The 26,545-nt window shown below is 43.5% G+C and overlaps 1 protein-coding gene across 8 annotated transcripts in view; it reads right to left on the bottom strand.

Moving 5' to 3' along the window:
- VEPH1 (ventricular zone expressed PH domain containing 1) overlaps positions 1–26,545 on the bottom strand; it is a 554,211-nt gene that overhangs the window by 519,463 nt on the left and 8,203 nt on the right. For all 8 annotated transcript variants that reach the window (XR_013276867.1, XR_013276866.1, XM_077488095.1 and 5 more), the window contains exon 2: positions 3,276–3,518. Coding sequence is in view for 6 of the 8 variants with exons in the window: in XM_077488095.1 (XP_077344221.1) it covers positions 3,276–3,413 (138 nt within the window). In the remaining 2 variants the exon portion in view is untranslated. The remainder of the gene's footprint in view (positions 1–3,275; positions 3,519–26,545) is intronic.

Here is a 26,545-nt window from a genome sequence, read left to right as displayed (position 1 = left end):
CACCCAAAAATAAAGGCTAAGTAAAATGGGTGAAAATAATCAAAAGTGTCAACAATCCATGAGCACCTAATAGTGAGCAAAGAAATAGCCTGTGAAAACCAATATCTGTTGCTAGTAGGTTCAGAAGATAAATGATCATAAAATACAAAGTGAATCACACTTCTTAGTGCACATGTCTAAAGCCCCATACACACGAGAGGACTTATGTCCGACAGACTTCCGAAGGAGTTCTGCCGGAGTTCTGCCGGACTTTTCGACTGAGCGGACTTGGCCACACACAATCACACTAAACTCTATGGATTCGAACGTGATGACGTACGACTGGACTCGAATAAGGAAGTTCATAGCCAGTAGCCAATAGCTGCCCTAGCGTCGGTTTTAGTCCATCGGAATAGCATACACACGAGCGAATTTTTCGAAGGGACCGGGTCCGGCGGAGTTCCGTCGGAAAAATTTGAAGCATGTTCCATATTCTAAAGTCCGTCAGACTTTGGCGAATCAAAAGTCCGTTGCAGCCCACACACGATCGAATAGTCTGACGGAATCAGTCCGTCGGACTTTGGATGTTGAAAAGTCTGCTCGCGTGTACGCGGCATAAGTCTTCATGAATGACTATCCAAACTTTAGTGATCAAGCACACCACCGTATCCTCCACTTGTTGTCTCTATATGTGCTCACCTCACATGGAGACCCACCATAGGGTCTAATGGCACCTTCCCCTCAGGGGGTAACAATCTAGCAATCTGTAGTTCCTCTGTCCTAAAGCGACTCCCAATCACTCAGGTGTAGTTCCTCGTGGTAGTGTGTCATAAGGGTAGGAAAAAATCAACATATCGTTTTACCGTTTAAAAAAACTTTTAATAAAACCACAGTATAAAACTCACATTTGCGGATGCACAATCCTGGTGCATGCAGGTGAAGCGGTTGTATGACAAAGATGGACAATCACTGAAACATCCGCTCGTGGACTGCTTCCTGGATGTGCGTGATGATGTCGCAGGCTCCGCCTCAACGCGTTTCGTCACTACACTCGTGGCATCTCTTGATCAGTCATGGGTGTAGTAATGAAACGGATTTGAGGCGGAGCCTGTGACATCATCACACACATCCAGGAAGCAGTCCACGAGCCGCTGGGGACACTGGGCTCAGGAGTTGTGAATGTTTTAGTGATTCAGTGATTGTCCATCTTTGTCATACAAGCGCTTCACCTGCATGCACCAGGATAGTGCATCCACAAATTTGAGTTTTATACTGTGGTTTTATTAAAAGTTTTTTAAAATGGTAAAACACTATGTTCAGTTTTTCCCTACCTAATGACACACTACCATGAGGAACTACACCTGAGTGATTGGGAGTCCCTTTAGGACCTAGGAACTACAGATTGCTGGATTGTTACCCCCGAGTGGAAGGCGCCATTAGACCCTATGGTGGGTCTCCATGTGAGGTGAGCACATATAGAGAACGGTGGAGGATACGGTGGTGTGCTTGGTCACTAAAGTTTGGATTGTGACTCATGAAGACTTAGACACGTGCATGACCGTTTTTTCCATCAGAATAAACTCTGATGGCCTTTCCGACAGAGTTCCACTGAAACGGACTTGCCTACACACGATAACACCAAAGTCTGATCGTTTAGAACGCGATGACGTATGACGGGACTATAAAAAGGAAGTTCAATAGCCAGTAGCCAATAGCTGCCCTTGCGTCGTTTTTGGTCAGTCGGAATAGCATACAGACAAACGGTTTTCCCGATAGGAATTGATTCCGTCTGAAAGATTTAAAACGTTCTATTTCTAGGTCCGTCAGAATTTTCGAAAGAAAAAGCCAGATGAAGCCCACACATGATTGGAATATCTGATGGAATGAGTCCACCGGATCTTTTCTGCCAGAAAGTCCGACCATGTGTACACGGCATTAGAAGTGTGATTCACTTTGTATTTTATGATCAATTTTCTTCTGAACCTCTTAGCAACAGATATTGGTTTGGACTATTTCTTTGCTCATTGTTAGGTGCTCATGGATTGTTTACACTTTTGATTATTTTCACCCATTTTACTTAGCCTTTGTTTTTGGCTGTGGTTGCACTTCACTTTTCATTTTGTTTTATGTTATATATGAAGTTATACTGGTCCAATGTAACTATGTCAAATAAATAAACTAAATGTACAAGCAGGCCTGTTAGTCTTTGGGAATAGAGGTCACAGATCAGTAGCAAAGCTGCAGATCTGTAACAGACATCCTGGGGATCTTAAGCCGCGTACACACGGGCGGACTGTATGGCCAACTTAGTCTGTCAGACAATCCGACGGACAGTTCGTCCTACTTTCGAATGAATGGACTTGACCACACACGGATGCACAAACAGTCCGTCGAAAGCTTGCGCGATAACGTGTACAGCGCGTACGACGGGACTAGAAATAGGAAGTCCAATACACAGCAATGCAACCTTCCGCCGTGTAAATCCTTTCTGAGCATGCGCCATACTTAGTCCGTCGAACTAGCCTACTCACGAGCGGATTGTCCGCTGAAACCAAAGTATGACGGACAGTATTACGGAAATTCCGAAATACTTAGTCCGCCAGACTGCACGCTGAAAAAGTCAGCTGAAGCCCACACACGAGCGGACTGTCCGCTGAAATGTGTTTTGACGGACTAAGCTGGCCAAACAGTCCGCCCGTGTGAACGCGGCTTGAGTATTTCCATGTTTATAGACATTGATTTAAATTTACGCCAGGGAACCTTATGGCTGGTCCACATCAGCAAAAGCCCTTGTTGACACCAATGTGATTTGTCATGCGAATGGACAGTACAAAATCTCATGACAAGTCCCACTCTATTTTCAGCAATGGAACTGTTCAAATCGATTGCGCCTCATGTCACAGCAACTTTGAAAACGATTTTTGCACTACTTTTCTGTGATTTTATTGCGACTTGCATTGACATCAGTAAAATTAAGTCACAAGCTGCAATGAAATCGGAGATTCAAATCGCACTGATTTACGGCTTTGAAATTACGCTGAAGTAGCACAATTTCAAAGTCACACTGGTGTAATCCAGAGAGATCAACTTGAGAGCAGGTGCATGCTGACTCAGTTTCTGTGTTACAGCAAAACAAGCTGTCATAGGAAATGTTTCAAACATAGTAGGAGCACTAGTATTGGCTTCATCTTTACACACCCTACATTGACAGAAATAATGGACCTGTATATTAGCATTCAGCACGATGTGCATCAAAACACACAGGGGGGCTTAAAAACATTTTTATTTTTACTTACCGAGGAGGATGATATAATCCTGATTTGTTCCAGAGCTTCAGACAGGCTACCTTCAATTTCAAAATCATCTAAAGAGAACAAGTCACCTGCTCTGGACAGATCTTTCTGTTCCAAGACCAGCTGAAACAAATGGTGCATGGCTGTTACTCATTCCACAAATTAAAATTCACATCCATGCATGTGTCAAGAGTTCATTACAGTCCATTATTTCAAGGGTTGCTTGCATCCTTTGTTCAGATCTCTCTAGAAAAGAAAAAACATAAATATTTTATATAGCATACCTATTTTTTTGTACTTAAATATGGCATACTCTACATTTGGAAAAGGTGAGGCCATGCAGATGTAGCGCACTACTCCCTACCTTTCTGTTAACTTGCTCCCACCCCTGCACAAATTCCACAAACAGCAGACAGTCCATGATAACTTTAGAAAACTTTTATTACTTGCTTGAAGGACGTTACATAATGGTTAGGGAATATGAGTTACCTCTAACACTCTGGTTCCTATTTTTGTCCCCATATCCTTTCCTGTAGTGAACTGACCAATGTCCCTCTGAAAGACATTGTGGTTTGTGGATGTTAGAAGCCCCAGGCCTCACTTGCCTATCTTGACTCCTGCAATCCTCCCGGTGTCAGTTTAGGAAAGTGTCCTTGACGGATAAGCACTGCTGGGTTGCACTCCCATTGCTCTCTCCCATCGATAGTCCATGATTGCTACAGAAGGTCGATCCCAGGTTACTCCATCCTCTTTTCAGTTACTTCTTCCTCTGCATGTTCGGGTACATCCCAGGTTGGGATGCCTGGTTCACCTCTCCGGATTATATGATGGCCGCTAGGACCATCCAGCACTGAGGTCTCTGAACCCTCAGGCCTTCAAGCCCATTCCTGCTATCCAGCGCTGGGGTCTCTGAACCCCCAGGCCTTTAAGCCTGCTCCATGTTCGCTACATCTTTCCTCCTTCTCTGCTTCAGACTCCTCCCATCCCCTGGAAGCATGTGACCCCCAGCTTATATGCGAGTCCTGCTCCTGCCAATGCAATTTAATGATTGGTCCAGGGCTCTCCATACAAGCTGCCTGCACCCCAGTCCCAAGTTCGCCTCCCTTCCAGAACATTTCCAATGGAAGGTAAAGGGGAATCTTTCCGGGTTAGAGTGTAGATGGCTACACCCCCTCTACTCTGCCACTCCCCTCTCCCAAAACAAACAACCAGGCCTAAAAGTGTAAGGCCCTGGCTAAATTTACCTAACACTTACCTTATCTAAACCTATTTAGTACCCACCTAAATTTGGTGGGCGCTACACAGATAAACTACAAGTATTAGCATACTGGCAAAGTACTCTCAAGCACAGAAGACTGGCATGGGAGACCGGAGGGCTTTTGCCCCCTAGGCAAGTTATCACAAAATATATTGGGCAGGTGTTTGTAATTGGAGATACTTCAGCATTTAGACATTAATTTACATCAATCTACAGCATTGTCTATGGGTAGAAATATTAAACTTGCCTTAGTATATGAAGTTAAACATTCTGGTACAAGCAAAAATCATAGTAATTCCATAATTTTACATGCAGAACCAAATTGTATACCAGTATGTATGCATATGTTGTAAAACAAATTTTGTGACAAACACATATCAAATAAAGCAGGGCTTTTTTTCAGAGGAAATGTGGGGGAACGCACTTCTTGCACCTCCGACACTGAATACATGTAATGGCAAGGGGTCCTGGGGTGTGCTTACGGGTTTATTAATGGGAGCTGCTAGAGGATCTATTATTGTGAGGGATCTAGTGTTGAGGGAGGCATCTATTCTTGTTGGCTGCTGGATGGTCTATTGATGCTGGTTGCTGCAGAATCTATTGTTGCTTGGGGAGGGTAAATTGTTGTTGGCTGCCGGAGGGCCTGTTTATGCTGGCTTCTGGAGGATCTATTGTTGCTGGGGTAGGGGGGTTCAGTTGCTGCTGGGAGTAATCTACTGTTGAGAGAGGGGTCTATTGTTGGCTGCTGGAGAGTCTATTGATGCTGACTGCTGGAGGATCTATTGTTGCTGTGGAAAGGGGGTTCAATTGCTGCTGGGAGAAATCTACAAATGAGGGAGTGGTCTTTTATTGTTGGCTGCTAAATGGTCTGTTAATGCTGGCTGCTAGGAGGTTTATTGTCGCAGATGGGGGTCTACTGCTGGGGTGGATCTATTGTTGCTTTAAGGTAATTTGTTGTGGGGGGTCTATTGTTGCTGGGGGGGACTATTTTTGAAAGAGGGGTATATAGTTGATGGCTGCAAGGGATATATTTTACAGCTTATCATTAACAAATTCCATGCAAATTACTTAACACCATAAAATTATACTTATTCTCTAAAAGGGGTGGGACTGGGATGCGGATAGGGGGAGGAATCAAGGGACATGCTTGGAGGTGGGTAAGGGCGGAGACAAGGGGGAACTTGAAAGGGGGAGTGTCTGCACTTATTCACTGAAAAAAAAAATGAAATAAAGTGTACCTGTACATAAGTTAGTTGTACACATTGACCTGGGTATGTTTTATCCCATTTTCCTTACAGAGCAGCTGTATTATGAGCTGCCTGCTTCACACAACATTTCTATAAAGTGAAGATCGGGACTTTGACTTGGCCATTGCAGAACAATAACTTTCTTCTACTTTAACCATGCTTTAGCAGATTGACTTAAATTATTAGTGTCTTTGCATGACTGACTTTCTCTTGAGCTACTCTTTCATGAACAAGTACCCTGAATGTGCTGGTTCAATTCTGAATTGATAATTCCATTACTGATAGCAGCAAGCCATCCTGATCCAGAGGCAAAGCAGGTCCAAATCATGATATCACCACCACCATATGCTGGAATGCAGCTTTTGCCTATCATGAAATGCAATGCTTCTAATCCAACTCAAAAATGTATTTTACAAAGAAATTATTGAAAGTTAAAGAGGAAGTAAAGTCTTCCTCTTAAATTGTACCTACAGGTAAGCCTATAATAAGGCTTACCTGTAGGTACCGTAAATATTCCTAAACTTGCACCGTTTAGGAGATATTTACTATATATGCTGCTGCTGACATAATTGGCGCATGTGCACTGAAGAAAAGGCCCGCTTGTGCCGTTTCTTCAGGGCCCGTGCTGTGACCGGCGGCTCCCGCGCATGACGAGAGTGACGTCATTGCGGCTGTGGCCAATCACAGTGCCGGAGCCCGCGAACCTGTAACTAAATCTGGGAAAAATGCTGGCCCTGTCAGCAGTGTGCCGGTGCCAATTCAGGGCATCGTTCTAAGGTAAGTATTTTATAATAAGATAGTATGCGATGCATACTAGCTCATTTTACCTTTGTTTTGCAGGTTTTCTTCTCTTTTTTTTATTTATTTTTTTATTTAATTTTTTTAATTTTTTTGAGGTTTACAGCCTATTTAAGCCATAAATTTTAATTTGCATATGTCTACAGAATATGCAAAATTTTACAAATGGTCTTAAGCAAACTGTAGATGGGGGGGCAATCTTTTATTTTAGATAGTATTGTTCTTTAGGGTGTCCCTAGTGCAGGACAGTTCTGTATTTTCTGAATTTATTTTCTGCATGCTTGCTTATGATATGTGATTCATATGTGATTCATTAGCTATGCAATCAGAATTGGGATGACAACCTTGGAGCTTGTAAATTTAAAAACAAATCTGCAAGGACAGCAATAGGAATGACATAAAACAAATCTGTCAGTTACAGTATAAACACTCCATCCACCCACCAAACCTTTAGGCCCCCTTTAGACCCATGAGAAACATGTAGTAAAAATTATAATGCACGGTCCTTTACTTGCTGTTAGGGATGGTCCCGATGTTGGAGTCTAACATAAGTTCGACTCCAACATCTGATGTTTGTTTATTCACAGAACAAACAAACATATGGGGCGTTCAAAGCAAATTTGCAAGATCGCAGTGCACTGATGGCTGCTAACTGGCCAAAGCATGCACCTGACCTGCATTATTTGGCCAATCACAGCGTGATATGCTGTGAGAGCCATGATTAACCAAAGGCAGGGTGCCTTTGGACAGTCATGGCTCAGGGGGCTAAGTCCACGCCCCACACTATGTAAGGCTGCTTACACGGCAGCTATGTATAGTGTGATAAAGTGGATAAAAAAACTTGAGCTAGATTAGGCAGGTTAGTTAGTGGCATCCAGGCAGTTCAGTTAGTATATATATATATATAAAGTGCATAGAAACACCGGCAAGGGTTGTCGGGAAGAGGCCCTTGTCCCCATCAACATAGGGACAAGGTGCTTTGGGGGGACCCCAAAGCACCCTGCCCATGTTGAGAGCATGTGGCCTGATATGGTTCAGGAGGGGGGGCACTCGCCCGCTGCCCCCCCATCCTGACCTCCAGGCTGCATGCTCAGATAAGGCTCTAGTTTGGATTTTGGGGGGACCCCACACCAATTTTTTTTTCCATTTTGGCTTGGAGTTCCCCTTAAAATCCATACCAGACCTGAAGAGCTTGTTACGAAATGGGAGGTGGGAACCAACGCCAAATTTTTCCTAGATTTTTTTATCTATATTGACAGAAGCCATCAATACATTACAACCGCAAGCAATTTTAAATTAAATTTTTTCATTTAGAAATTTCATTTTGCTGTGGCACTGTAAGCCCTTGTACACACGGTCGGAGATTCCGACAACCAAATCCGTCGGAGTAATTCCGACGGATTAATTCCGGAAGAGGTCCGGAAGTGATGTTGCATACACACGGTCGGACTAAGTTGTCGGAAAATCCGATTCTACATAACGTGATGACGTTATTTCGTTACGACGGGATTACGTTCAGGCTAGTAGCCAATAGCTTTGGTCTAGGAATTTGATCTGAGCATACGTGGCACTCTGAGTAGGCTACACATGATCGGAGTATGTCCGATCGGAGCATTTTGTTGGAAAATTTTACCGGCAAGTTGGAAAAGTTGGTCCGTCGGATATTCCGACGGAAACAGTCCGATGGAGACCACACACAATCGGAATATCCGACAAGGGGACCCCCAGACATGATATTTAAAGTAATGTTTAATTATTATTGTTTCACTTTAGGCATGCCAACTGACCCATGCTACAAGCACAAAATGTGCATGGCCTGCATTGTGGTGTGCTGCAAAAAAATGCTGTAGGTTTGGTTTTTGGTCCTTTGCCATGTGTTTCAAAATAAATAGGCAGCATACATCAATGTGCAAAATACAGCATATTAATAGTCAATCCTGTAAATATTATAGAAAGAACTTCTATACCTTTATTGTCCAATACACACTCCTGCAATCCAACAAGAATGAGTGCATTATACATGTTACAAATTATATTCCTGGAAGATTAATGTTTAATGTATGAGTGTGCTTTGTGCATACTCTAGATTTAGGAAAAAAAACATTAACAACTCTTATCTAAGTTAATCTGTAATCTGTTTAAATTACTGAAATACTTTCAATGAAAAATGGCGCTAAGAACACTGAAGATGGGTCATGGCTGGGTCTTTCAGCATGAAAATGACCCAAAACATACAGTCAAGACAATAAAGGAGTGGCTCCAGAAGAAGCACATTAAGGTCATGGAGTAGCCTAGCCAGTCTCCAGACTTTAATCCTATTTAAATTTATAGAGGGAGCTGAAACCTTGAGTTGCCAAGTGACAGCCAAGAAACCTTAAGGATTTAGATAAGATCTGTAAAGAAAAGTGGACCAAAATCCCTCCTGAGATGTGTGCAAACCTGGTCACCAACTACAAGAAACAAGAGGCATATCATACTGAAGTTGTCATGTCCTTTGTGCTCAGTTTGCTTTTAACTTTTGTAGGTGAACCTAGACTTTACCTTTTACACTAGATCCTGTGTATACTGTATATGATTATGCAAGTCACCTGTACGTTTTAATGGCTGCACATTTCCACATTAGATGCATAAAATTTGAATTGTTTAGTTTGCATTTAGGGTAATAGGCTAGCCAATTTTAGGAGGGGGGATATATTAGTGGTTTGGTATGCCCTCTATATAAGTTTGAATTGTATTTCCCTCCATGATTTGACTAGAATAGCCTGTTTAGTAAGTACAAGCGAAAAAATTGGGATGGCAGCACTCCAAATACCGAAAAGTCTATTTTATTAAAAGTATAAAAACATGTAAAAACAACACAGGATAGTAGCCAAACAATAGCAGGTAGACACGTTTCACACAGTGGCTCTGTGCTTACTCATTAACCACTTCAGCCCCAGAAGATTTGGCCCCTTAATGACCAGGCCATTTTTTGTGATTCGGCACTGCGTCGTTTTAACTGACAATTGAGCGGTCATGCGACATTGTACGAAAACAAAATTGACGTCCTTTTTTTCCCACATATAGAGCTTTCTTGGTGCTATTTGATCACCTCTGCGATTTTTATTGTTTGCACTATAAACAAAAAAAGCGTAAATTTTGAAAAAAATAATATTTTTTTTAATTTTTGCTATAATAAATATACCCCAAAAATAAAAAATAAAAAGTCTTCCTCAGTTTAGGCCGCAATAATAAGCGTATATTGATTGGTTTGCAAAAGTTATAGCGTCTACAAAATAGGAGATATATTTATGGCATTTTTATTATTTTTTTTTTTTTTACTGGTAATGGCGGTGATCAGCGATTTTTATCGGGACTGCGACATTGCGGTGGAGAGATCGGACACTTTTGACACTTTTTTGGGACCATTGACATTTATACAGCGATCAGAGCTAAAAATAGCCACTGATTACTGCATAATTGTCAAGCGGTTAACACTAAGGGCTGATCAAGGGGTTACATGTGTGTCATAGGGAGTGTTTATAACTGTGGGGGGATGGGACTGCCTGGGAGAGGAGACCAATCATTGTTCATACTTACTATGAACAACAGATATGGCTCCTCTCCCCTGACAGAAGGAAGATCTGTTTGTTTACATTGACAGACCTCATTCTGTCTCTGTTTAGAGCAATCGCGGGTGGCCAGCGGTCATCGCGACCACCAGGCACGTGCATAAGCTCCAACGTTGCGCCACAGTCACGAGCGTGTGCGGCTCTGGCGACACGCGCGTGCCCCCTAGTGGTATTAAAGGGCCCGACATAAAGCTACAACAGCTCGCCCAGGGGAGCCAACCTGCCACAGTAAAACAGCTGGTCGGGAAGCAGTTAACGTAATGAGTAAACACAGAGCCACTGTGTGAAACGTGTCTAAATGCTATTGTTTGGGTACTATCCTGTGGTCTTTTTTCATGTTTTTATACTTCTAATAAAAGGGACTTTTGAGTATTAGGAGTACTTGCACATGGCCGGCGAAGCGAGGCGTGCACCCGTAGGAGGAGTCCTTTTCCCCACCTGTCTCTTATCACTCACCTAGAGCGGAGTTTTCTTTTTTGTTGTCTGTTTAGTATGTAGCCAGCTCTGTTGAAGGATTAGCCAGGCCTTCTGTAAAGGTATTTTTTTAATTGAAATAACAAATATGTTATACTTAGCTGTTCTGTGCAATGGTTTTGCACAGAGCGCCCCAAACCACCTCATCTGGGGTCCCCAACTGACTCTGTCCTCTTTCTCTTCTCCGTCTGCCCCCATAGCAAATCGATTGCTATGGGGCAGATGTGCAGGTTCAATGCCTAGCCAAACTGTGTGCGTCTATTGATTCGTCTATCAGCCCCACCCCTTGCTCTTTGCTCACAGGATTTGATTGACAGCAGTAGGAGCCAATGGCTCCTGCTGCTGCCCCTGTGAGCAGAAAGAGAGAGGAGAGAGCTGCTGCAGACAAGCACAGAGCTGGATTGAGATAAGACTTAGGTAAATCTAAAGGATGGTGAGAGGACGATACAAACACTGGGTCATTTTTTACCCTAATTTGTGAAATGCAGTAGGTTAAAATGTCCAGGCTTTAGAACCACTTTAAAAAAAAATAGCTCACTTGGTTAGGAGTTCCTGGGGCAATGGGGGGTCTGGGCACTGGGCAGTTTTGAAGGTCATGTAAACCCATGGTAATTTTCCAAGGGTTTATCTAGGACCTGGAAAGTACCTGGGGGAGAGAAAGATTTTGTCAATATCCAATCTTTTTGAAAAAAAATTTTGATCTCGGCATACTGTAGGAATTGTATAGGGGGCACTGTATATTTCTGCTGCATAATTGAAAAGGTCATGAGGCAACCTTGGGGATTTAGGATTTGTTGGATACTATCTTCTTCAACTTACACTGCCTAAATACGAACTTAGTAGAAGACATGTTGAAAATTGTTGGCTGAACAGTGACTGCATCCATTCAGATGCAGTCAATGTTTGGGTATTCTGACAGCCATGGTTGTCAGCTGTCAGAATACTAAAGCCGGTAGGGGAGATTCGTCCATCCACCCTATTAATGACAATAGAAAAATATGTTAGATTTCCTTTTCCATCCTGAATTCAATGTGTGTAACTCTAGCTTTATTCTGCTTTTAATGTGGCACACTTGGACATTTTCATATAGTGGTAGTGCGGTATTTTGATCTATTATGTCAGCAATTTTACATTATACAAGAATTGTAATTTTTATTTTTCTTAATGATATACAGTAACTTTTTCTTTTCCTTAATCCAACGGATAGATTTGCTAATTTGTGCATTTCTAACTGTTTTTCTCCTTCCGTTTTTCAAATAAAAAAAAAAATTACTAATTTTGCTATTACAACACATTTTTGTAGGAAAAATCAAATTAATTATGTTTGGCCAGAATAAGATTTAACATCTCCTTATTCCTTCCAATAGTTTCAATTTCACTTTTGCTAAGTATTTATTTGGTGGGGGAGATGATAGTGTAGGTACAAAATGAGGAACCTTGATAGGATTGCTGAGTTTTTATATCCTAGCCAAACATTTTCCACAGCTCAAAACGAATACTTTAGACCAAATACGTGTTAAGTACGTCTCAAACAGTACGTAGTTTGTCATATATTATGCACTGGGAGGTCATTGATAATTAATAATCAGTATGTATTTTGTTACATATTACTAGTTTTGATAAACCATAGATAGTCAAATGTGTGTTACTGTTTCATAAATGTCCCATGAAAATAATCATCTTACAGGAAAGAAAAGGATTAACCACTTGCTTACTGGGCACTTAAACCCCCCTCCTGCCCAGACCAATTTTCAGCTTTCAGCGCTGATGCACTTTGAATGACAATTGCGCGGCCATACAACACCGTACCCAAATGAAATTTTTATAATTTTTTTCCCACAAATAGAGCTTTCTTTTGGTGGTATTTAATTCCAGCTGGGAGTTTTATTTTTTGCTAAACAAACAAAAAAATATGCAAAGTAAAAAAAAAAAAAAATCATGTTTAATAGTTTGTTATAAAATTTTGCAAACAGGTCCTTTTTCTCCTTCATTGAAATGCGCTGATGAGGCGGCGCTGGTGGGCACTGATAGGCTGCACTGTTGGGCACTGATAGGCACAGTTAAGTTGGCACTAATAGACACAGATAAGGTGGCACCGATGGGCACAGATAAGGCGGCACTGATGGGCAAAGATGGGCACAGATAAGATGGCACAAATGAGTGGCACGGATGGGTGGCACAGATGGGTGGTACAGATGAGTGGCACGGATGAGTGGCACGGATGGGTGGCATGGATGGGCACTGATGGGTACCACTGATAGATGGGACTGATGGGCACTGATAGGTGGCACTGCTGGGCACTGATGGGCGGCACTGATGGGCGGCACTGCTGGGCACTGATGGGCACTGGTAGATGACACTGATGGGCACGGATATGTGGCACTGAGGTGTAGCACTGTTTTTGCGGCAGATTGTGGGCACTGATAGGTGGCACTGTGGGCACTGATAGATGGCACTGTGGGCACTGTTAGGTGGCACTGTGGGCACTAATGGGTGGCACTGTGGGCACTAATGGGTGGCACGGTGGTTACTGATGGGTGGCACTTTTTTATTCTATAGGTGGCACTGTCAGGGGGCAGGTGGGCACTGATACGCTGGCCGTGATCGGGACTGATGTCCCGATCACGTCCGCCGGTGATCGGCTTTTTTTTTTCTCCTCGCGCTCTCAGCGCGAGGATGAAAAATAGCCGATTACTGGCTCTGTTTTGTCACATGATCAGCTGTCATTGGCTGACAGCTGATCACGTGGTAAATCGACCCATTGCTCGTATCCGGGATCAGGTGAGTCTCATAGACTCACAGAGTGTGGCGTGCGCGCCCCTCAGGGGGCGCGCAGGCCACTCGTGCACGGGACAACGTCAATAGACGTTGTCCCTGCAAAGCAGGTCCGCGCTGTGGCCGTCATTCGGCTATAGCACGGATCTCTAGAGGTTAAAGTGCGGATTACCAAAAGTATTTTTTTTAGCAGGTTACAAAAGATAACCAGATAAAAAATATAACTGACATTCTTTAATTGTGCAATAACTAGGTGGGTCTCCATATTTAACGATTAGGTTTAATATCCCTCAGATATGCATTTTGTTCTTTCATATTTAATTTCGATTATCTTTGGCCTGATTTGAAACATCCATTGGATAAAGATATGACTCTCTGCCTAGAAAAAAAATTAAACTAGTTCATATAGAGTTTACCATCAAATAACTACACAATTTACTATCAAGCAAACTTTTCCAGGAAGCAATTTGTCTGGCAAGATGGCATCCCCTTCTTCACTCACCCACCACCCTCCACCACCACTTTTCCTATGCAGCCTGTTTTTATCTATGGACAAAAAAAAAAAAAAAACTTTACTTTAAGGGGAATGACATCTTTGCAAAAAAAATGTATGATTTATCAGCATTGAGGCATCTCAATTTCTCAACAGTGAGTCATCCCAAATCTCACAGCTCAATCTCAATTTTCCATCAGATAAAGCAGTGCCTCAAGCTAGCAACTACTGCTGCGTTGTCTCTTTAGCTAACACCTAGTGTTTTCCGAAATCCTTTGCAATGTATTACATTTTTTGCTTGTAAAACAACGATTATATATAAGTGGTAAACAAGATATAGATCAACAATTTCAAAATGTCTAAATTTTAAAGGTCAAATTCGTATTTCCTGAAGTTCTTCTAATCTCCTTTAGTACATTCCGTAGCAAAAAAATTGTTGACATACAGGGTTGCAAAAAAGGTATAGAAAAACACTGTACATGTTTGAGTATTCAGCTGTGTCATAAACAGTGCCACTAGATTTGCCAAACCTCTGACAATTGTGCAGAAATCACAAACAGATTCACGTCTTACATGTCTTTTTATTATCCATGACATTTTAGGACAGACATGAGATGACAGATACCCATTTGTACGGCAGCCCATTCAAAGAAAGTCCTCAGGCTGAAATATCTCTTAGCCCACGTACACACGGTCAGAGATTTTGCCAACCAAATCCGTCGGATTTTGCCTGTCGGATTTAGTCCGACGGAACGTGATGACGTAATTTCGTTACGATCGGACTACATTCAGGCTAGTAGCCAATAGCTTTGATGTAGGAATTTGATCTGAGCATGCGTGGCACTTGGTCCGATGAAAATGCTCTACACATGATCGGATTAGGTACGTCCGGCCCAGTTGGTCGGGAAATATTTCCAACATGTTGGAAAATTGGGTCGGACGGAGATTCGGACGGAATCAGTCCGATGCATACCACACACAGTCGGATTATCTGACGACGCGGTTCGATAAGACTCATTCCGACAGATTCTCCGACCGTGTGTACAAGGGCTTAGAGCCCTTTCACACTGGGGCGTTTATCAGGTGTTTTTCAGGCGCTTTAGAGTTTAAAAAGGCACCTGTAAAGCGCTTGAAAGACGTCTGATCTGCAATCCCAATGTGAAAGGCCAAGTGCTTTCACACTGAGATCCCTTTCACACTGGGGCGTTTTTCCAGGCGCTTTAGCTTAAAAAAAAGCACCCTGTAAAGCGCCTGAAAGAAGCCGCAACTGCAATCCCAATGTGAAAGCCCGAGTGCTTTCACACTGAGGCGCCGCGCTGGCAGGGCATCAAAAAAAATCCTGCAAGCAGCTTCTTTGCAGCGCTTTTGGAGCGGTTAATCCAAAAGCGCTCCTTCCCATTGAAATCAATGGGAAGCGCCTTGGAAAATGCCTGAAAAGCGCCTACAAAGCGCCTGCAAAGCGCTTTTGGCAGCGGTGCTTTGTGGGTGCTTTTGACACTTTATTTGGCCATTAGCAGGGGTCAAAAGCGCCCCACTAGCGCTCAAAAAACGCTGGGATTGCAGATGAGGCTTATTTCAAGCGCTTTACATGCGCTTTTTTTTAACGCTAAAGCGCCTGAAAAATGCCCCAGTGTGAAAGGGGTCTTACAGTAAAACAACTAAAAATGTTGACCCTTTTCACATTGGATGCTTTACTGAGGAGCTCCTGCACAGCCACGCTGATTTTACATGTGACAGCGCTTCACATGTGTGAGGGGCAGATGATTACGAAAACATGTTACATGTTAAACCCTAAATACAGGTGTAACATGTAACATGTTGGTAAAGATGAACGTATCCTTTAAAATGGATACGCTTCTCCTTTCTGCCAAGGAACCCGCTTCCTTATTGGCCGGGAGGAGAATCAGTGTGACAGTAAGCACCTGGAGCCCACCCTTTTTTGAATCCTATTAGAACCTCTGGCTCTAATCATGTGCTTCAAAAAAAAAAAAAACCTCCATTGGAATCCATGCGTCCAACACCTTGCATGTAGATAAGAGGGTGGATGCGTGAATAGGGGCCGGTACCCCGGTTGCTACTGTCAAGCTCCCTTCTCTTTACAGTCTTAAAGGAGTTGTAAATGCAGAAAGCTTTTTTTTATCTTAATGCATTCTATGCATCAAGATAAAAAGCCTTCTGTGTGCAAAAGCCCCCTCAGTCCCCCTAATACTTACTTGAGCCTCATCTCTGTCCAGCGATGTCTACGAGTGTCTTGGCTGTCGGAGATTCTCCCTCCAGATTGGCTGAGACACAGCAGTGGCGCCATTGGCTCCCGCTGCTGTCAATCAAAGTCAATCAGGAGAGAGGGGGAAGGGCCAGGCCGCAGCTCCTTGTCTGAATCGACACAGAGAACTGTGACTCTGCTCAGGTGCCCCTATAGCAAGCTGCTTGCTGTGGGGGCACTCAACAGGAGAGGGGGGGGTCAGGAGCACAGAAGAGGGACCCAAGTAGAGGAGGATCGGGGCTGCTCTGTGCAAATCCACTGTAACATGTTTGTTATTTTTATTGGAAAAAAAAAGAGACTTTACAATCACTTTAAACTCAGTATAGTTGGCTACCCAATGCAGTGCTTGCAAAAGAGTCCAATAGGTTTATTATAAAAACTAGGTTTAAACAGCAAGGAACAAGCACATGACATAAATGTGCCTTTAGCACTTTTTGGAAATCACATGTGCATGCAGAGCTTCAGTAAGCTAAAATAAGATCACAGCTTCTTGATCTTTAATGTCTCACTCAGTATTGGGTGTGTACCGTTGTGTCTGAAAGCCCTGCCAAGAGCATTTTGAAACAATAAGTGAAGATGTCAGTGGTGACGAAATGATAACCTTCTCTCTGTAGTCTACACTGTACCTCTTAGAAAGGCCTTTGCAGCTTGGCATTGTATGCTATTATTAAGATTATGATCTATCAAAACACTAAGATCCTTCTCCATTATTGATTCCCCCAGTTGTACTCCCCCTAGCAGTGGCAGCTGGTGCTAAAAAAAATGGGGGGGGGGGGGCAAACAAACTGAAAACATTTTGAAAAAAAAAATCAAACACTGCCACTTTTGTCATCAAACGCAGCCACTGTGCCATCAAACACAGCCACTGTGCCATTGATTGCAGCCACTGTGCCATCAAACGTAGCCACTGTGCCATCAAACACAGCCACTGTGCCATCGATTGCAGCCACTGTGCCATCAATTGCAGCCACTGTGCCATCAATTGCAGCCACTGTGACATCAAATGCTGCCACTGTGCCATCAAATGCTGCGACTGTGCCCATCAAACGCTGCCACTGTGCCAAATGCTGCCAGCATGTCCATAAAATGCTGCCAGTGTGCCAAATGCTGGCAGTGTGCCGAATTCTGCCAGTGTGACAGTGTGCCCAATGCTGCCAGTGTGCCAAATTCTGGCAGTGTGCCAGTGTGCCCAATGCTGCCAGTGTGCCCAAAACTGCCAGTGTGATGGTGTGACAGTGTGCCCACCTTCATGTGTCTCCTGCACTTCTCCTGTCCTTTCCTCCCGTCAGGTGTCCAATAGCGGCGCCTGTTGTTTCAGCCAATCAGGTGACAGGTAACCAGACCCGAGCAACCTGATTGGCTGAGAGGCAGGGTCAGTGTTAGGGAAGCAATATATTTGGTTCCCTAACACACCAATGAGTAATCAGTGAACGCACAGCAGTGCGCCCACTGTTAACCTTTTTGGAAGCCTATTGGAGTCCATGGCTCTAAACAGAAAGCCTATTAGAGCCTATGGCTATAATCAGGGGCTTAAAAAAAAAACTGCCACTGTAATTCATATGCCCGGCGCCCAACAAGGGGCCGGGCACATGAATTGGGGGCGGCAGCGGTGACCATAGATAGATTCATGCATGAATGCAATGCATGAATGTATGTATGTCAGAGAGTGATTGAGTGAGAGGAGAGGGGGGCGCTCCTGCGCCCTTTATGGATGCACCGCCACTGCCCCCCCCCCCCTAGTATGTATGGTGCATGCATATTCTTAGCCCCCAAGTGTATAACTTTACTTTTATTAATATTAAACCTCATTTGCCCAAATAAACAGTGCATTGAGGTAGGCTTTTAAGTTGGAGATATCTTGTAAGGACATTATTCTACTGTATAGCTTGGTGTCATCTGTAAAGACTGAAATAATGTTTTTAATCCCAGACCCTATATCATTTATAAAGATATTTAAAAGTAAGGGTCCCAGAACTGAACCTTGGGGTACACCACCTTAAGCCTCATACACACGATAGAACTTTGTACAAACTTTCCCTTGGATTTTTGTACAAAGGGCGTCGGCCCTGAACTTGTATTGCATACACACAGCAGGACTTTTTCAGCCAACTTTCACCAAACCACGTGGTTTTTCTGCTCTTTACCGCCACCTTTGGTCAACTTCTGTATTGTTGTCTGATCTTTTGCATTGGTTCTGAGCATGCCTGTTTGCACTTTGTACAAAAGTCCTATGGTTTTCTGTACACACGATCAGACTTTGCTCCATCGGACTTTTGTTGCCAGAAAGTTTGTCCGTTCGCACAGCCAACAAAAGTCCGATGAAAACCAAAAAAGTTTGTCCGATGGAGCGTACACACAGTCGGATGTTGCTCCAAAACAGCTAATTTGCATGTTTGTTGTCAAAAAGTCTGATCGTGTGTATGGGCCTTTAGACCATTCAGAGTAAAGCCTCATACACACGATAGGACTTTGTACAATCTTTCCCTTGGATTTTTGTACAAAGGGCATCGGCCCTGAACTTGTATTGCATACACACAGCAGGACTTTTTCAGCCAACTTTCACCAAACCACGTGGTTTTTCTGCTCTTTACCGCCACCTTTGGTCAACTTCTGTATTGTTGTCTGATCTTTTGCATTGGTTCTGAGCATGCCTGTTTGCACTTTGTACAAAAGTCCTATGGTTTTCTGTACACACGATCAGACTTTGCTCCATCGGACTTTTGTTGCCAGAAAGTTTGTCCGTTCGCACAGCCAACAAAAGTCCGATGAAAACCAAAAAAGTTTGTCCGATGGAGCGTACACACAGTCGGATGTTGCTCCAAAACAGCTAATTTGCATGTTTGTTGTCAAAAAGTCTGATCGTGTGTATGGGCCTTTAGACCATTCAGAGTAAAGCCTCATACACACGATAGGACTTTGTACAATCTTTCCCTTGGATTTTTGTACAAAGGGCGTCGGCCCTGAACTTGTATTGCATACACACAGCAGGACTTTTTCAGCCAACTTTCACCAAATCTCGTGGTTTTTCTGCTCTTTACCGCCACCTTTGGTAAACTTCTGTATTGTTGTCTGATCTTTTGCATTGGTTCTGAGCATGCCTGTTTGTACTTTGTACAAAAGTCCTATGGTTTTCTGTACACACGATCAGACTTTGCTCCATCGGACTTTTGTTGCCAGAAAGTTTGTCCGTTCGCACAGCCAACAAAAGTCAGATGAAAACCAAAAAAATGTGTCCAATGGAGCGTACACACGGTCGGATGTTGCTCCAAAACAGCTAATTTGCATGTTTGTTGTCAAAAAGTCTGATCGTGTGTATGGGCCTAAAGTGCGACAATTGTCCTTGGCAGGAAGGGGGGAAAGTGCCCAGTATTGTGGTTAAAATACTTTTTCCAGCAAAAACCCATCTATATTGTCTTTTATTAAACTCTCCAGTAGCTTCCCAACTATAGAAGTTACACTAACAGGTCTATAGTCACTTGGTAAAGATTTTGGTCCCGTTTTAAATATGGGCACCACATTGGCCTTATCTCAATCCAGTGGTACTATTTCAGTCATTAAAGAGTCCCTAAAGATAAAAAAACAATGTGAGTTAGGGACCTTATATTGTAAGCACCTTGAGGGCAGGGACTGATGTGAATGTGCAGAATATATGTGAACTGTTGCACTATATAAGTATATAAGTATATAAGTATCTGTAATAAATAAATAAATAATATGGAACACTTCAAAATTTTAACTGAGCCTATGCAGTGATGTGGAAATGTATTTTATTGAATTCCACCTAAAAGGTAGCATTGAACTTTCTGGTATGTGAGTGTGGCTAGACTCTCCTTTGCCTATAGCCTCACAGCTGCATCTGACTGAAGTTAAGCCTCATACACACGATAGGACTTTGTACAAACTTTCCCTTGGATTTTTGTACAAAGGGCGTCGGCCCTGAACTTGTATTGCATACACACAGCAGGACTTTTTCAGCCAACTTTCACCAAATCACGTGTTTTCTCTGCTCTTTACCGCCACCTTTGGTCAACTTCTGTATTGTTGTCTGATCTTTTGCATTGGTTCCGAGCATGCCTATTTGTACTTTGTACAAAAGTCCTATGGTTTTCTGTACACACGATCAGACTTTGCTCCATCAGACTTTTGTTGCCAGAAAGTTTGTCCGTTCGCACAGCCAACAAAAGTCAGATGAAAAACAAAAAAGTTCGTCCGATGGAGCATGCACACGGTCGGATGTTGCTCCAAAACAGCTCATTTGCATGTTTGTTGTCAAAAAGTCTGATCGTGTGTATGGGCCTTTAAGGCCCGTACACACGGTCGGACTTTTTGACAACAAACATGCAAATTAGCTGTTTTGGAGCAACATCCGACTGTGTGTACGCTCCATCGGACAAACTTTTTCTGTTTTCATCGGACTTTTGTTGGCTCTGCGAACGGACAAACTTTTTGACAACAGAAGTCCGATGGAGCAAAGTCCGACCGTGTGTATGCAAAAGCATCGGACTTTTGTACAAGGTACAAACACGCATGCTCAGAACCATTGCAAACGATCAGACTACAATACAGAAGTTGACCAAAGGTGGCGCTGGAGTCATTGAACGTCCTCTTTTGAAGCGGCGTCAGTACGTTGTGACGTCATTACGTTCGTGTTTGTTGTCAAAAAGTCCGACCGTGTGTATGCAATACAAACTTGTGGACAACACACTTTGTACAAAAGTCCACGGAAAAGTTTGTACAAGTCCGACCGTGTGTATGGGGCTCAAGTCTCACAAGGTTTGTTGATGTGACTATTGTGCTGCTTAATGCCCATACACACGATCAGACTTTTTGACAACAAACATGCAAATTAGCTGTTTTGGAGCAACATCCTACCGTGTGTACGCTCCATCGGACAAACTTTTTCGGTTTTCATCTGACTTTTGTTGGCTGTGCAAACGGACAAACTTTCTGGCAACAAAAGTCCAATGGAGCAAAGTCTGATCGTGTGTACAGAAAAACCATAGTACTTTTGTACAAAGTACAAACACACATGCTCAGAACCAATGCAAAAGATCAGACAACAATACAGAAGTTGACCAAAGGTGGCGGTAAAGAGCAGAAAAACCACGTGATTTGGTGAAAGTTGGCTGAAAAAGTCCTGCCGTGAGTGTGCAATACAAGTTCAGGGCCGATGTCCTTTGTACAAAAATCCAAGGGAAAGTTTGTACAAAGTCCTATCGTGTGTATGAGGCTTTACTCCTCTCCTTGCTGGAGGCCCTGACACGAAAAAGAAAAATCCTACCAAGGTGATCATCTCTACACAGTGACACAGTGCAGAGAAAAGGCATGGCAAGCCAGTATTTGGAAATAGACAAGCCACAGGGAGACCACAGGCAATACTGGGGATTAGTTCTTTGTGCTTTGTCTGCCTTTTTGGACACAGTTTCCACATTCGAGTTCCTCCTTTGTATATATTATGGCAAAAGCTAAAGTGTATGCATAGCCATAACCTCTCTTATGCCCCGTACACACGATCGGACATTCTGACAACAAAATACATGTTTTTTTTCCGATGGATGTTGGCTCAAACTTGTCTTGCATACACACAGTCACGCAAACTTGGTCGGAAATTCCGAACGTCAAAAGCGCAGTGACGTACATTATGTACAATGAGCCAAGAAAAATGAAGCTTAATAGCCAGTGCTGTTCTTCTGCTTGATTCTGAGCATGCGTGGCACTTTGTGCGTCAAAATTGTGTACACACAATCGGAATTTGCGTGAACGGAATTTGTTGTTGGAAAATTTGAGAACCAGATCTCAAATTTTGTGCAATGGTAATTCCGATGGAAACTGTCCGATGGAACCTACACATGATCGGAATATCTGACAAAAAGCTCCCATCGAACATTTTCCGGCGGAAAATCCAACTGTGTGTACGAGGCATTAGACAGTTTCTCAGAACAAGTGTCCTCAAAGGAAGATTTAAGTCTGGTGACAACTGTAAAAATTGTTGCTTTCCTGTCACTTTTTGTCTAAGGGTCCATGCACACTGGCTTAAAGCTAAACTCCATCTTTGGATACACTTTACATAGTTTGTTTGGGTCAGCTTGGCCCAAACAAACTATGTCCCTCACTAACATGCGAGGCCTCTGGATGTGTGGTTTAAACTGTATGTAGCTGAGGCTACATACAGCATACCACGCTGTGTTCAAGCTGAGACCTCCAGTCTTATACCCGAAACACGCTAGAGTCTTATCACAGTGGTGCTCAGCCATTCAGAAAAAGTGTTGTATTCTATCAATGAATACAAAGCTTCCTCTGATTGGAGTCAGAGAGGTGGGCTGATGATGTCACAACTTCTGACTCAGTCAATCAGAGGGAGCTTTGTATTCATCGATAGAATACATTGCTTTCTCTGAATGGCTGAGCGCCACTGTGATAGACTCTACTGTGTTCCAGGTATGAGACTGGAAGTCTTGGCTCAAACCTAGAACCCAGCACGGTATGCTGTATGTAGCCGCAGCTAGATACAGCTTATACCACACATCCAGTGGTCTCATATTATAGTGAGGGACATAATTTGTTTGGGCCAAGCTAATGGAAAGTGTATCCAAAGATGGAGTTTAGCTTTAAGAAACGCTGCTTCCACATTAGTTTTGTGTTTTATCTGTAGAAGCACATCAATGTTATCCTATGTGTCTATGCACATCAGGATGTTTAGAGGCGTATTTTAATTTAGAGGCAGGAAACAAACCCTTCTGGTTTGCATTTTTGATTGGGGCTTTCTGGCATAAAAAAAAACACTAAGCACTCCTAAATGCACCTAAACGTGTGTACAAAAACACTCTATTTGAATGTTTTTGTTTTCCTGCCATAGGAAATTGTGCTTTTTTTTAAACCCAGTAGGCATGGAGCCTTAGTGATAATGGTCTCCAGGATAAATATCAAGTAAAAGATCAGAGATATTTATAAAGGTGTCATTGTTCCTAAACAACTTCCACTCCACCCAAAGCTAAAATAAATACATAAAAAAATAATAATAATGTTTGGTTGGACATACATTTTTCTTTGTTATGTAAAATAATATTTTCCAGTATGGAAACAAATGGCCATCTATTAACCTACTGCAGCTTTGCCAATGGAATCTGTGGAATGCAGATTAAACCGACTTCATGACGCTGTCATGTGATCATAAGTACCAATGCCCCCAGCTAGAAAAAGCCAAGGACATCAAACTACAGTATAGGCAGGAGCTTTTTATTAGCCGGTAGAATGAATGTCTTTCTTTATTGCACACATCAGGCAAAAGTAGCAATATGCTTAGCACAAGCAAAAACAAAGAAACAATGAAGTGTACATTATGTCACTATTAGTATATTATTAAAAGAATAGAAATATAAGGATTCTTCATCCAAAAATGGCATAATGAAAATTGTTTAAAATATGAGGATATTATGACTATCGATAGGGCATTCCAGGATGAAGTTCTCTCACCCTTCCTTGTCTCAGGGTACAGCAGAGCTTTTAGTTTTAATTACAGAAGATTAATGTCCTATATAAGTCTAAGCCAAACATGAGATGGAAACATGAAAACAGGTACATGTAACACTGTGCGGAGGGCAGAGATGGCGAAGGGAGCTCAGGGCATAAAATATGCAATATATGTTGTTGCTGTAGTCACAGCACATTTCCTACTTTATCCACCTAAATGTAATACCCCCTGCTATCATCATCCTGCTACTCTGACAATTAGGCTCATACCCTGCATGAAAAGAATCCATCTGATATCCAGAGGAAGAAGAAAGGAAACAATGGCTTCCAGCATACTCCGTCCTCCAGGTAGGATAAGTACCCACTACAAATATACTTCACCCTCACCCTCATAGTATAGAGAGGAGAGTTTAGAGAGTAACCAGATTTGGTGCTTTGGACTCAATTGTTCTGTTTATTCTTTGTCAATAAAAAAATAATCTTTTTAATATTCCCTTGCTTTATCCTGCCATGTTGCCCAGTCTATCCATATCTAGCCTAAAGGAAGTGATGAGGACTGGGCCTGAACAGGCAAGATGTTTTGCTCCCATTCATTGGCACAATCAGTGGCGTCTCTACAGGGGGAAAGGGGGGAAATTGCCCCCCTAGGTTATTCCTTTAACCCGTGCCCTCCTGCCAGGGGCAGACTGTATCGGGCAGTCTCAGCTGGGCTTGGGCAGTCTCGGCCATGCTCAGGCATGGGAAGTGGTCTCGGCTGGGCTGTGCACGGCTGGGCTTCGGCACGGGGTCGGACCCACAGCAATGTAACGGCGCCACTTGGTGCCTTTTTTTGAATCACAGCAACAGCCAGGAGTGGCTGGGGAAGCGGGAGTGCTGTCTGCCGGTGCCAGGAGCCTCGGGTCGGAGAACTGCTGTCCTTAGACTCCACTATGACCAACTCCTGTATCATGACCACAGTCTCTGACCAACTTCTGTATCCTGTCCACAATCTCAGACCATTTCCTGTATCCTGTCCGCAGTCTCTGATCAACTCCTGTAACATGTTTGCAGTCTCTGACCAACTCCTGTATCATGTCCGCAGTCTCTGACCAACTCCTGTAACATGTCCGCAGTCTCTGTCCATCTCCTGTTTCATGTCCGCAGTCTCTGACCAACTCCTGTATCATGTCCAAAATCTCTGGCCATCTCTTTTCTTGTATCATGTCTGCATTCTCTGAGTGTTAGCCTTGAGGGGAGTCAAGAGCAGGAGCACCACTGGGACAGGGGTCATGGGAGGAGTCAGACATGTGTGGACTGTGGAGAGGAGAATATAGGATGAAACCAGAGCCACCAGAGGACCTTTCCGACTCAAACTTGCATGGTTCACATGAGTGGAGAGCAGTGACAAGGCTGTGAGGCCAATCTGAGGGGGGTCACCAATGCAAGGAGGAGTGTATTCAGTAAGGTAAGGGGGTTCTTATATAAAAGTTCCCCCCTATATCAGTAACCCCTCTTACCTTAGTGTATTCACTCTACGGAAGGTGGTCCCCCATATCAGAGTTCCTGGCTTTCCCCCTTAAATCAGTGTCCTCAGAGTTCCCCTTTGTATCTGCAGGATTCCCCTTTACAGTGCAAAGGGGAACTCTGCAGACCCTGATGTAAAGAGAGACTCCAGATATAAAGGGGGGCTGCTTATGAACCCACAGACACATGTACCTGCACTGTGGTATACAAACTATACTGACACCTGTACCTGTACTTTCACATACTGAACACACTAACACCTTTACCTGCAACGTCACATACTGAACACACTGGTACCTGTACCTGTTCTGTGGCTTACTGAACATACTGACACATTGCTTGTACTGTTACATGCTGAACATACTGACACTTGCACTGTGGCATACTGAACACACTGACACCTGCACAGTCACATACTCAGGGCAGGCAACTAAGTTAGGGTGCAGTGGCAACGGGTACAAAATATTTGGGGGGTAAACTAAAGCCACCCACAGACAGACAGACAAGGGACTCAGCAGTGTCATTAGTATCCCCCCAACCTTCATGAGTAGCCCCACTTTTGTCTGTAATGGACAGTGCCCCCCTCAACTTTCTGCCCCTACCAGTACCTTCTTTCTCCCTGTCATAGCCTCATCAGTACCCCAACTCTTTAATGTCATGGCCCTCATCAGTACCCCCTCTACAATTTACTCTGGTATAGCTCCCACTTCAGTTACCCCCCCCCCCCACAGACTTTATAAACCCCCCTACCCATTTGTCCATAGCACTCACTGGGCGTTGATCAGGTCCCATTGCCTTGGATGTTCTCTGTCTGATTTCCATGGCTAACCTGGGCTTCAGCAGGCTCTTGGTAAATCTCTGGGTAGGTTCCATCACAGATCATCGGGGCGGGAAGTAAGGACAACTGACAGTGTGTTGGGGAAGGCACTGACACAGAGCAGGGTGAAGGGAGCAAGGCAGATAGGACTGAGCACTGGATGGATGCTGCTGGGGGACGGGACAAATATGGGGTGCAGGGCAGAGATGGGGTCAATGATGGCTGCTTCTCTTCCTTGGCATCACGGCAGCCGTGCGTCTCATCCCTCCTCCTCCTAGGCCAATAGGATTGTTTCTCCTTTCAGCCAATCAGAAAAGGGGTCTCAGGACCTAGGGGGCTCTGTGCCCTGAGCCCATCCTTTTTTGAAGCCTATTAGAGCCTCTGGCTCTAATCATGGGCTTCAAAAAACAAACAACATTGGAGTCCATGTGCTCCTAAGGGACGGGCCTATTAGGGCGGCATACTAGCTCATTATGAAATACTTCGTCCTTAGAACGAGGCCCCCGACATCTGGCCCGATCCACGCCGAGGGAGCTGACATGCTCCCTCTGCGTTTCTTCCGGG

This window comes from Lithobates pipiens, unplaced genomic scaffold (assembly GCF_037356315.1).
Source record: "Lithobates pipiens isolate NorthernLeopardFrog02 unplaced genomic scaffold, aLitPip1_a1.2 Scaffold_18, whole genome shotgun sequence".
In the NCBI taxonomy this organism is placed as follows: domain Eukaryota; kingdom Metazoa; phylum Chordata; class Amphibia; order Anura; family Ranidae; genus Lithobates; species Lithobates pipiens.
This window is presented reverse-complemented; position numbering and strand designations above follow the sequence as displayed.